At 36.8% G+C, this 12,473-nt stretch overlaps 1 protein-coding gene across 3 annotated transcripts in view; it reads right to left on the reverse strand.

Moving 5' to 3' along the window:
- The window catches only part of CDK14 (cyclin dependent kinase 14), a 338,037-nt gene that overhangs the window by 102,405 nt on the left and 223,159 nt on the right, over positions 1-12,473 (reverse strand). For all 3 annotated transcript variants that reach the window (XM_066197805.1, XM_066197794.1, XM_066197814.1), the window contains one exon: positions 11,269-11,317. In XM_066197805.1, coding sequence (XP_066053902.1) covers positions 11,269-11,317 — 49 coding nt within the window. The remainder of the gene's footprint in view (positions 1-11,268; positions 11,318-12,473) is intronic.

Consider the following 12,473-nt stretch of genomic DNA (forward strand, 5'->3'; position numbering starts at 1 on the left):
TATTTTTTTGCAAATCCTATCCTGTCAAAGTATCATGAAAGAGAGACAGCTAAGCAGGGAGTTACTGCTATTTAGGCATAAATCAGCATAGGTGATTCAAGAACTGAAATCAAAATTTTTATCTATAATAGTGACCACTAAAGGTCAGATTTCCCAAAGAGCCAGCTATCACTAAAAATTGACTGCCAGCAGAGCTCAGGTCACTTCTAACAACCCAAAAAAAGCAAGTGGATTCTCAAAAGATATTGCACACATGGAACTGTAGAATCCATGGAGCTCTGGTCATGTGTGCTGTCATTGAATTGGATGGGCAGGTAAATAAACATCTGGGTCTCATTTTAGGGTGTTAAATGAACATTAAGCTTTTGCAAAAGTAGATATTCGAGGCTGACAAGTCCTAGCAGATTCCAAACTGAGAACAAGAAGCCTGCAGTCAAGGACCACAAACAACTGATAAATTCACAATCTGGGAATACACCCATCTGATTCCCAGAAAGGAGAGCAGCAGTTGCGAGTCTGCCTGAACTATCTACGGGACATGAGAAGGCTTAAATATGAGAAAGGGATCACTGACATAAAAATAGGGAATAGGAGCTTTGTGAAGAAAGAGAGGAAGAGGCAAAATTAGGGAGGATTTTGAAAAGGATAAGAAGGAGCTCAAAAATGATGGAGTAACGCATCCAGTGTTGGGATGAGAATTAAACAATACACTAAAATATAAACTGAATTTAGTGGTTGCTTATTATATGATCTGAAGAAGGGTGTTGATCAGGAAAGGACATGAAAAGTCTATTACGATAATCAAGATCAGAGTGACAACGTTGGCTGGAAAGACAAGAAAAGTATCTTGGAAAAGCTAGAAAGAAAAAAAGGTTAAACTTATATTCTTGATGCACACGATAGAGATATTTCTTATTTTTCTTTTCCTAAAACTTTAGGCTTAAATGACAAGGAATCCTAGCAGAACAGTGTGAGTACAGGGCTTCACTAGGAATATGCTCAGGTGTGCACAGAGAATACTAAGAATCTCTCAGCTGAAGCTTTATTGCTGAATTGAGCAGGGCTAGGGAAAGTGCCTGCTAAACTATTGAGTGTCCACACTGTCCCTGGATTATCTGGCCCATGTGAGCAGCATGCTCCAAACTCACTCCTGGACACAGTCCAGGGAACAACTCATGCCAGGGACCATTCCCAAAACGCAGCAGGTTCTATGCTCTTACAAGCAAGGTATGCCATATATTACACATAGAAAAACACAATTCCTACAGTTTGCAACACGTGTCTTACTTTATTCTGGAAATTTTGATTTAAAAACCTCAGGCTGAACAACCCCAAAATAATAACTGCACCTGCATGGGGACCACATAAAGCCCACAGGAGATGCATGCCCAAGTGTTACTTAGCACAGCTGTAGCCAAGGTCTGCCACATGGCCTCGGGGCCAGCAGATAGTCCCTGGCTCTGCTTTAGTTTGCAGTACAGATGTGGGCTGTAGCTGACAGAAAAATGATATTCACCAAACACTATCTGTCAACATCTCGGGAAAATTCATGCCCTCGTGGCTGCCGAATAAAGCTTGACTCAAGGGCACTGTAAGGATCAAATATGAAAGAAATAAAAGGAATGTAACAGAATTCTGCAAAAATCATAATGCTGAATGAAGGCAAATAATGATGCAGAGCATGATTTTTTTATGTCAAGGCGGTGAAATTAGTTTGAGGCACGCTAACAGTACATAGTAATAAACAGAACTTTAAAACTGCCATAAAATCTAACCAAAGAAGGCAACGCAAAAGTGATGGTCCATTCTTAACATGCATTGATGTTGGAGTGAAAAGCATAAATTTAACCTACTTTTACAAGATTTCCTTACCAGAGACCACAGATATCCCAGTATCTGTACCACCGATACCCAAATGGTATCAATCTTTTAAAACTATTCTATATTCCTGAAAAATAGGGACAGTAAAGCAAACAATACATTTATGAGAATGTGACAGAAGTAAAAAAATTTACTTTTTCAATTTAAATTATTCACAGTAGGATTCTGAGTTTATAAATCCAACATGAAAAATTAGGTCCTTTATTCATTTGTATTTTCAGTCTCGTATTGCAGCAGTGATCATAAAACAAACACAGCTGGCATCTTTATTATTTTATTCACTGAAGGATTTAGCTGGACAAACATCACAAAGATGGTGGCTGTTTTCATTGAATTTATGATCAAATATGCTCCAGCATAAGATCAACTCTCTTACATCAATTATTATGAGATGTGAATAATTTAACAGAAAGTTGTCTATTTGTAAATCAGATCTTAGGGATAGAAATTCAGCTGAGGTAGCAGCCAGTGGATATACACTGTATTACAGAATTTAAAAGGATCCAGGCTTTTTGTGAATCACATTTAATGATAAACATTGTCATTTATATTTTGCTATCTAGTGAGCTGCTAATTCAGGCAAACGACTTCAAAATTTTATTTTAAACTTATATTAAATTCATCTTTATCAGAGAAGAATTTAACTTTACTGATGCTTTTCAAAATTACAGAATGTATTTCCTATTAAGGCTTAATTAAAAGCAATAAACAAACTACTATTAACACCATATTTTGGGTTTTTTTCCATGGACTTTCACCAGAGTCTGTTGTTCAGCCTAAAGCCAGGAGAGTTATAATAATTTTAACGCAGAATGTGTGCCTTAGGATACGGGATTGACTCAGTGCCTGAAAGAAAAAGGTCAGTTCCCTTTGGAACCACTTGCCTCTTTGCCCTCCAGCAATGACAGGTGCACCAGCCCTGTGCTGAGGCTCGTTATTCACAGTGTGTTGCTGCAGATACATAATCTAACCTCTCTGATTTAATGCATCAACAGGGTGAGAGTCTCCCATCTTCCCATTTTGGCATGGGTCAAGCAGACACTGAACACATATACATGATGACCTGCTTGCATCTTTCACAAATTCTCAGACAATAGCTTAAGACTTTCTTAGCCACTTCTTTAAAGAAATCACTAAATTTAAGTATTAAACTATTTGGCTAGCAAATAACTTAAAGTTAGAAAAAAAAAATCACTGTTTTCACCAGTCTCCTACAATGATATCTGTTTCTGTGTCACTAATGAAAAAAAAAAAAAAAAAAAAGAAAACCTGCATGAAAAAGCAAAAATTCTCATTTCTCTGTACTATATGGCAGGAAAGATGTCAGAAATCTTAGGCAGATACATGAGGCAACACAACTAAAAATGAAGGAAAGGAAATAATTAAGATTTTCTTGAATGAATTTTGAGAGACAGTCACAGGAGATGCTCATGAATGGCAATATCTTAATACCTGTGATCTTGCCACAGAAAATGTGGTGGTCAAAATTACACTAAAATGCCCACATGAAATCTTCATAAAAGTCAGTATTTGCCTAAGGCAAAGATAGTTTATGATGTTTATATCACTGCAGAAATCTTAACAACTGTCATAAGTCTCTGGCTGGCAACAGAGATGAACAGCATGAGTTTTGAGACTGGCTTAAACCATCTGCAGTGGTTTCAGAACTCAGGAATATTATTCCTATTTTTATACTTATTGCCTGTCTGCACCATCTCTCAAAATAATCTACCTTTCTGAGGCTCTATGATGAGAATCAAAGGAACTGTTCAGTTTAAGAAAAATTATCTGTAATACAGAACAAACAGCAAAGGATAATACCAAGCCACATAAACCAAGAGCAGTTGCTTAGCACTAAGCACTTTTGAATGCCAACCCAGTTCTCAAGTTGCCTATCATTTTCACTCTCCTTTTGGAAAAATCTTGACTTTAATGGCTACATGCAAATAATGAGAGAGCCAGCAGTAAGGTCTACTTCATTTATATTACTACCTTCACAGTATGTCTTTAATTCCTTAGACAAATATTCTTAAAACATCTTCAAGACTCAATTTTGTCAGCAATATCATTATCTGGAGGAGCGATTTCAGCAGATAAGCCAACAGCACAGAACTCAAGCAAGAGGGTGGAATTCAGAATGTGAGGATATAATGATGCCTGGTGCCTCTGATCAGAAAGTATTAGACTTCAAACCAAGAAATGAACAGAGATACCATGGCAACATATGAGTAACAGACTAACAAAAACATAATTCTGAGAAATTAATAAAATATTGGCAGGTAAAAATGCTAGGAGAAAGAACAACTGGAAACATCTGAAGAGCTGATCAGAAAGTACTTAAAAATGTTAACGAAGAACATACATTGAAAAAAGTCATACCTGGAAACACCAAATGAACATGTCTACCTGATATACATCTCAATATCCTACAGAATTCTTAAGGAATTAGTGAGGATAGCAAACAAATGTAAGGCATCTTTTAAAAGTCTTTCCAGGAATCCTACACAAGAATAGCCAGTTCTCTTTCCTCTTTTCTCTTCATTACTGTTAGCAGTGCTTATTACTGTAGATATGTTACTGTAACATTATCTAATTTTGCTCTGCATTCTACAGTATGGTACTAGACTTAAAAAAATACAAATACATGCCCATACTTCCTTTCTGGTTTTCAAATAAGAGAAGCTTGGCAAATATTTGTTGGACATAATATAGAAGGAAAGTACAGACAACAGAAATAAAAGACAATATGGAAACAAATTTTTTTTTTCAAAAGAAATAAGACAAAATGGCAATCAAAAGAGGTGACTAATGAATAAGACATTCTCTAAATTATTTTTTAAGTGGACTTAATAATTGGTGGAACAAAACAACAAAAGATAATGTTTGATGCAATTTCTATTAAAAAAATCTTGCTCTGCGGACAAACTCTGAAGAGCTGGGATGTGATACACTATCTCAAAGTCTGAAAACTGGCTGACAGACCATAAGCAAAGGTTAATGATGAGTGGCAATGTACTGAGTTGGAAGGGAAGTGTCCAGCTGTGTGCCTGAGGGATTAGTGTTAGTCACAGTTTTATTTAACATCTTTATTAATGACCTGGACTAAGGGATACCCTGCGTACTGAATCAACTCTTAGGTGACACTAAATGCTGAAATCACCACAAAAGACAAAGACATTAGCACAAAGAAACTAACAGTAGTGAGACCTGGGGGCAGAAAATCTAAAAACAAGATAGAGCACAGAGCATAGAGTACTACAAATAATTGTTTCCATAGAAAAATAACCCCAAATATGGATAGGTCCAGAGTTAACAATGCCAACAAACCAGATACTGAGTTAAATGCTGCAGAAAACAACAAAGAACATCCATGTACATTGGGACTGCATTTTCACTGCTGTCTTGTATGGGAAAAGGTACAGGGCAGTAACAATGTAATTTTAGTAATGAAGCAGCATAGAGTTATTAGTACTCTGAAACAAAAATGACAAAAGCTTTTGTGGTCCAGTTTAGGAGGCTTATTAGTATTTTTAACTGGGACAAGAGGAGGTAACACAATACCTAAAGCTTAGCAACACAAAAGAGGGGAAATTTAGAATAAAGCAAAAATAAACTGACTGTCAGGATAAACATGACATCAGTGAGGTCTGTTAGGAATAGTCTTCCCCTTACGTTTTAAAAGGTATAACATTATAGCACTTCGCGGTTGCTCGAATTTGAAAGAAAGATTGGAATATAAATAAGAAAGGATTTTTCAGCTCAGCAAAAGGATAAATGGAGGAAGTGCAGAGATGTTTCCCAGCGCTTGGCTTCAATCAGCATTCCCTAATTCCGCACTGCGAGCTGACAATCCCCACAGCGCGCTGGGCTCAGCCCTGCGCGGAGCTGCGCGTACGGAAAACAGCGCTAAGTGGGCGCAGGACAAGGCACTTCAGTACAAACAACCAGCTTCCACCACCTCGAAATTAATTTCTAATTAATTAAAATTAACTTCACCATTTCAATTACAACGAATGACTGAACAAGCCGCAGTCAGCGGAGAAGAGGCGCTGCTGTGCTGCGGGCGCCCCCTGGCGCGGGCATCGCGGCACTGCAGGGGCTGGGGGCCGCGCCTCCATCGCGGGCCATGTCGTGACATGACCGCCCCGGGCCCTCGGGCAGCCGCCTGCTCATGGGAAATAGGAAAAAAAAAAAAACAAAACCGGAAAATACAAAGTGTTTTTTGTTTTCAGTGCAGCAGTATCACTGCAAACCTTCAGGAGACAGAGGCAGGTTTATATGCCTATATACAAATAGTTGTAAACAAATACTTTCATCCTGTGTCCAGTTTCCACCCCTGCTCCCCCAGCATGATCCCTGGCCTCTCCTGGCCCCAGCACCCCAGCGATATGCTCACAGTGCACACAGAGCACCCAGCCAGCCCACCTCTGCTCGGTGCTCCCTGAAATCCTTACTGCTTCTTGGGTTTATCCATCAGAAAGGTTCCTGCAACGACAACACTAAAGCTTTTTGTTTCTATTGTGCTGGAGAGCTTGAGTATTGCTTCAGTGGTACTACAGACTATGTTACAATAAGCAATGCTGGTGAGGGGACAGGAGGTGAAGGGATAAAAGTGACAATTAGTAGAGAGCTTTTTCTTTAATCAAAATCCAACTAAGGCAAAGATTTTCTTAAAAACCCAAACAACACAATCCCAAACCAAAAATGCTTCCCAAGTCTCAGCTCTAAGCAATTCCATAGTCTGGGTCATGCTTGAAACAAAATACAGACTCAAGCTACATGGACTTGTCTCTATTCACTCACTTTGCTTTCTTCAGGAAGTTTTCACTGAATAACAGTCCCAAAATAGGCCAGTCCATCCTGGAATGCAGCTTTTAAACACCCTGGCCTCAGAAAGGGAGGTCTCAAGTACAGAGGCCATCTTGTTAAAGGAAGAAATCCTCAGCAGTGGGACTGGTTGTGAGAATAAAGTGTTATTTATATAATAAATATAGCCATGTTGGGGAATTACAAAGTAGTAGTCCTATTTATGCCGAGCAGAATTTGTTTTCAGCTGCACCCTTTCTTTCCAACCTAATTTCTCACAATACAACCCATTAAGGCAGAAGGATCTGAAAAAGCTTTTTATATCCTACCAAATATACACAAGGATAATTAGTTCTCTTTTGTTATTCTTCTGTAAGGGTTTTTTATTGTGGAGAAGCTTTTGCAAATTGAAAGAGGTTGCATTGCATTCTGGAGGCCGAGCTGTTCTTGGTTTTTATTGTGTAGAGATAATTGAACAGAAAAGTTCAGGAAAAAAAGTGAAAATATAATTAATTATGAACTCTGTAGGAAGATCAGATTACCACATCTTAGCTCTTTTTAGACCAGTATTTTATAATTACATTCCACAGTGTATTATATCATGCTATGTAGGTGAAGCTTCGTACTAGACAGAAGCAAACATCAATGCAAGTTTTGTTTCTTAGCTTTATAAGCACTTCTACAAAATTTATAGATTCCATCTTATCTAGTAAATACTCTCTCTATAATCTTTAAGCAGTTTGACAACCAGTGAAGAAATTCAGTGTTAAAGTCTCCAAAGAACTTAATTCACAGTAAGTGAAAGTTATATTATTTACCTCAAAGACTTCCCAAAAGTAGCCTCTAATATTAACCAATTCTATTTTAAGACATTTAGGGATCTGACTTATATCATGATCCTGCTGGGTTTCACTTTGTTATTGCTGTTAAATTCCATGCTTTTAAATAATTTCCAATTAGACCAGGAATTAAATAGCAATTGACTGGTGGCCAATATTGTTCCATCATCCTTCTCTGCCTTTAAAATCATCTTGTGGAAGCTGATGTTGGTCAGGTGCAATTATTTTGCCCTTAAACTACTGTCTGTGACTTTTTGGAAGGTTTGGGTTTGGAGGTTTTCTGCCTCTCTTCCTTTAGTCTTACAGACATGAAGCTGACACTGTAGATACTGGAAGAGTATTATTCGTCCTCCTACTAACCTACCCTTCCATAAATTGAATTAAAATGTACATTTTGAAGGAAAAGCCTCTTTGAAGGTTTCTAAATCCATATTCTCACCCTTACATGCCATGACCTCAAAACCTATATATAAACAAGATAAAGGATCAGCCTGTGCCTGAAAGATGAAGCAGGAGATAGTGAAACTTCATTGTGTTTAGAAAATTAAAGCTGTTCTCTTCCAATCTGGGAGCATGAAGTTCAATGTCACTGCTGCACAGTTTCTATGGCAGTTTCTTTGTGAAAATTCTTTATTTTTTGCATTGCAATTCCTCCCCTAAAAATGCAGTAATTGAACTTCTAATCAACACAACATAAAGCATACATGTAAATCCTTACAAGACCATAAACATTGCTCTTCAAGGTGTATCTTTCAAAGCTACTAAGATATTGAGAGGAAGAAAATCTGTACCAAAACCAATGCATGTTTAAAAACAAAAGGCTGTGTGGTTTTTTCCCTATTTCAGGTCTCATGTTCATTGCCCTTAAAATAATTACGTATGTGACATATTTTGTGTCACCAAAATTTTTCCACTAATTAAATCAGGAAGTTAAAAAGGTTTTTAATTTAAGCCTGGAGATTGCTGCTTTTTGAAACGTGATAAGAAAGAAAGAAAATTTCTAGAATGAATCAGTCTATCCATGTGTTAAGTTATACAGCTGGATTATAAACCCTTGGGAATGTGATGTCTATAACGGAAATGTTTATACATCCGTAACTACAGCTGTGCAAGCAAACAGAGCTCTAATACAGCACACAAAGATTTACACTGGAAAAAGAGAAAGCCCTTTACATTTCAAATGTAAATGATACATAATTTTGAGGCAGTGAATATTTCCTATTATAGTAGAAATACCCACATGAAGCACTGAACTGTGTGCATTGTCATTGCTTTTGGTATTTCAATCCCTTCATTTATGCTCAAAAATTGCAAATCCTTTATGCACAGAGCATTGAAAATGTATAAATATTTTTGAAGAGGTTTCATAGAATTTAAAAAGCTCCAGTCTTATTTGAGTCAGCCTCTGATGTGATCAGAACTTGTGTCAATTATGAAATCTCAGAGACTGAAGCTGTTTTAAGCAAACTGGGTTTTGTTCTTTTTTGTGGTATTTTATGAAAAGAGAAATTTCATGCCATAGTCTCGAAGGAAATATAAGACAGCAACTTTTCAAATTCAAACCAATTATTGTACTTATTAATACATAACTGCTGTATTTTAATAGTCTAACTGCTGTTAAAATACAGAAAAAAAAGATATCAGCCCAGGCCTGCAGGATGGATGGAATAGCATGCCAGTATAACTATTCACATTACTTAGGCAAATACATGTCTCCAAGCAAACACATTCAAATCAATATTAGTTTCCTTGTCCTTCTTTCCCAATCCAGATCTAATTGCCTATGTTGTAATGTAACTGCTTCTTCCAAGATTTTGGATTTCATTAACTACTTTTAAAGGAAAAAATCAACTTGCAATTTTTTGGTTGTAAAAGGACAGGATACAGGCCATTATAATGACTTAATTTTTAAAAGGAAAGCTGTGACTTTCAGGAAAATAAACTGTATTCCAAGCAGTAAGATTGAGGTACAGTCAGACATGCAAGGATCACAACTGGCAAAGTGCTCTGAGATATTTACAAAAGCCAAATATAAGTGGAGCCAATCTTCCTGTTGTTCCCTCTGCAGTAAACAGGAGATGGACTCATCCATGAAAGCCACCAGATTAGGCTCCTAGATTGAATTGGACAAGCCAGGAACTTTTCTATAGACTACTGAAAATCAATTAACGCAGGCTGGTGACACTTAACCTTTGTGGAGGCCTGAACCGGCTTCAGTGCCAACTCTATTTGTCATTGCAGGACTTGGGAAGTTGCTGCTAAGCAAGGAGGATCTAGTAGTGCTGCAAAGTGAGCTACAGGGTCATGGAAGATACCTGACACTACAGAAGTACAGGTTTTGACTCAAAGGACAAACACTGATAGTATTACATTCAACAACTAATACCAAAATATTTTTAACAACAATCCTGCTATATTAAGAGATTCTTTCTCCTTCAGTCAACCACAATTTCAAAAGGTGGTGGTTTGGGGGTTTTTGTGGGTTTGGTTTTGTATTTGTAGTTTTGTTGTTGTTGTTGGGGTTTTGGTTTTGTTTGGTTTTTTTTTATTTAATGAAAACACTGGACCAAATGGGTTTGAGAAGGAGCCAATAGAGAAAAAAAGTAATAGAATGGCAAAGTGAATATAAACCTAATCACATTTTGGAAAGTGACCATGGTATGGATTTTGCACTTGTAGACACATTTCATTGCTAATAAATAAGGATATTGAAAAAGCATTTGGATTTCTACTCTATTAATAACTTTTTTCCTTTACAACAAGAAAACTTCTTCACCAAAACATTTTGTATCTTCAGTTTCAGGGCTGAACTTGGAGATGTTACAGTCTCCTGCTGATTAATCTCTTGAACTCCCTGATAAACTACCAACAAGACAGCCAGTTAGTAGCAAAAATAAAATTTTGAATTAGTACCAGAAAGAAAACAACAATGCTGGTACAGGAAGGCTTAGCCTTGCTGCAAAACTTTTGGTCAAGAGAGAGTGGAGAAAAATTCTAACGGCTTTTCTGGAAAGACAAGATGTTGACGTATCTGAAATCATCCAATTCAAACTCTGTATGCTTTCTTCAAAATATAAAAGCTATTAATTGCTTAAGACAGTACAGTCCAAATATCCTGTCTACAAAGATTCCACATGTGCTGAGAAATCTTCTTGCAAACTTTACACAGATGATTACTTAGAATAATGCCAATAGTGTGGTCTTCAATCTAACTGCTCATCAGATAACCTTTCTGGACTTTGAGTATAATACCTTTATAATACCTTTATTTCCGTCTGAATTAAATGTGACCAAATTCAGGAAACATTGAAAGGAAAAAAAAAGGGTGGTGAATTTACACTGACTTTTTTCATTCATAAGTAATACTACAACAGTATGGTCAGCAGCTCACAGCAATGATCAGATGGATCTGGCAACAGGAGATGATTATGTGGAAACAACATTCAAAAGTGGATTAGAAACATGTTATTTAAAAGTTTCCTAATTTTTATAGATGAATAGAGAAAACAAGATTCAAAACTGATGGCCCAAACCATTAACACTGTATTTCTCCATGAGGTCAATACACTTGCCAACTAACACCCCCAAGAAGAAAATACTATGCTATGCTTTTCTTCCTATTTCCAAAAAAACTGGCAATTCAAATCTGGCTTATTTGAAAATAATAGAGCCACTCTAAGTTAGATATGATAACTTCAGCATACCCTTGAAGAGTCAAAAATGCAATTAAAAAAATACTTACTTATTCCATGCTTGTCTAAGGTTTTTTGGGCTGTACTGTGTAAACCGTTCTGTAAGAAAAAGAAGTATATTCAATTACTTCATTAAACTCAGGATTTATTTTTAAAAAAATATTTATTTATTGTCAGTTTTCATAATTTCATCATTTCTATGTATCTCCTGCAGCTCAAGTCCTAAGACAAGGAAAGCAAACTAACCTATGAGCAATTGCCATACAAACAGAGGAAAAAAATGCCAAAACAAAACACGAAAACCAAAAAAAGCCCCCAACTTGTTAAACCAAACCAAATCAAACCAAACCAGCAGGACCTAAAGCTCATTTACTGTGGCATCAATAGAAATGGAAAGTTTTACAATTATTTCTAAAGTAGTTTTTGACTGCTGCGAGAAAAAAAGAAGGCTGAAATCTTGTATTTTTTTTCTTCTTTATGACAAATGCAATTCTCTACAGCCTCACTATCATGTTTCTATGTTTCTCAGGATGCATGAGAGTAAGCATGGGTCTCTGTGATACACAGGGGCACACAGAGCATGATGGACACGTAAAAGTCTATTTTCTAAAGAATATATAAAGGTAATGAGCAGAAGAGTAACAATGACAGCTTATTTACTCGAGCATTAAGTTCTTCAGTTCAGATAGAAGTACTTTCCCACTCATGTCCAAGAAGATGCTTGATGCAGTAGGACTCTAGTTGAAAAAGGAAGATGCTACGTAAGCTGCTGCAGAAATGAAGGGTCCAGTCCTTCCTTAGCCTCTTGAACAGGAGCTAAGTGCCTCTCAGGTAGCAACAAACAAGTTCAGCTGGAGAGCAGAGCAATATTTTCCATGGAGACTTGTTGCACGGAAATCCTTCCATGTGGACTGATACTCACCATGGCAAACTACCCAAATGTGATTGCTTTAGCTGCTGTGAAGAAGTTAGAAACTTACAAAATACTCCATTAAAAAAAAAAAAGACACTTAATAGACCCACTGTACAGTTGCAATAGTATTTTTTATATATATGCACACAGATATGCATGCATCTTACTGTGGAAAAACAGCTGTAAATGTAACTTCAAAGGAGTTGTGTTAAACTTTCTGTATTTATATACTTCCTTGTATAATTTCTAAAGTTGTCATGTACACGTCATACACAGTGAGTTCTAAAGATGCCAAAACCAAGGCAGAAGCAAAATCTTAAGCGTCAATGTGAATGCTTTGAT

The sequence above is a fragment of the Chamaea fasciata genome, unplaced genomic scaffold (assembly GCF_029207755.1).
Source record: "Chamaea fasciata isolate MVZ Bird 193981 ecotype frontalis unplaced genomic scaffold, bChaFas1.0.hap1 SCAF_1, whole genome shotgun sequence".
Classification (NCBI taxonomy): Eukaryota; Metazoa; Chordata; class Aves; order Passeriformes; family Sylviidae; genus Chamaea; species Chamaea fasciata.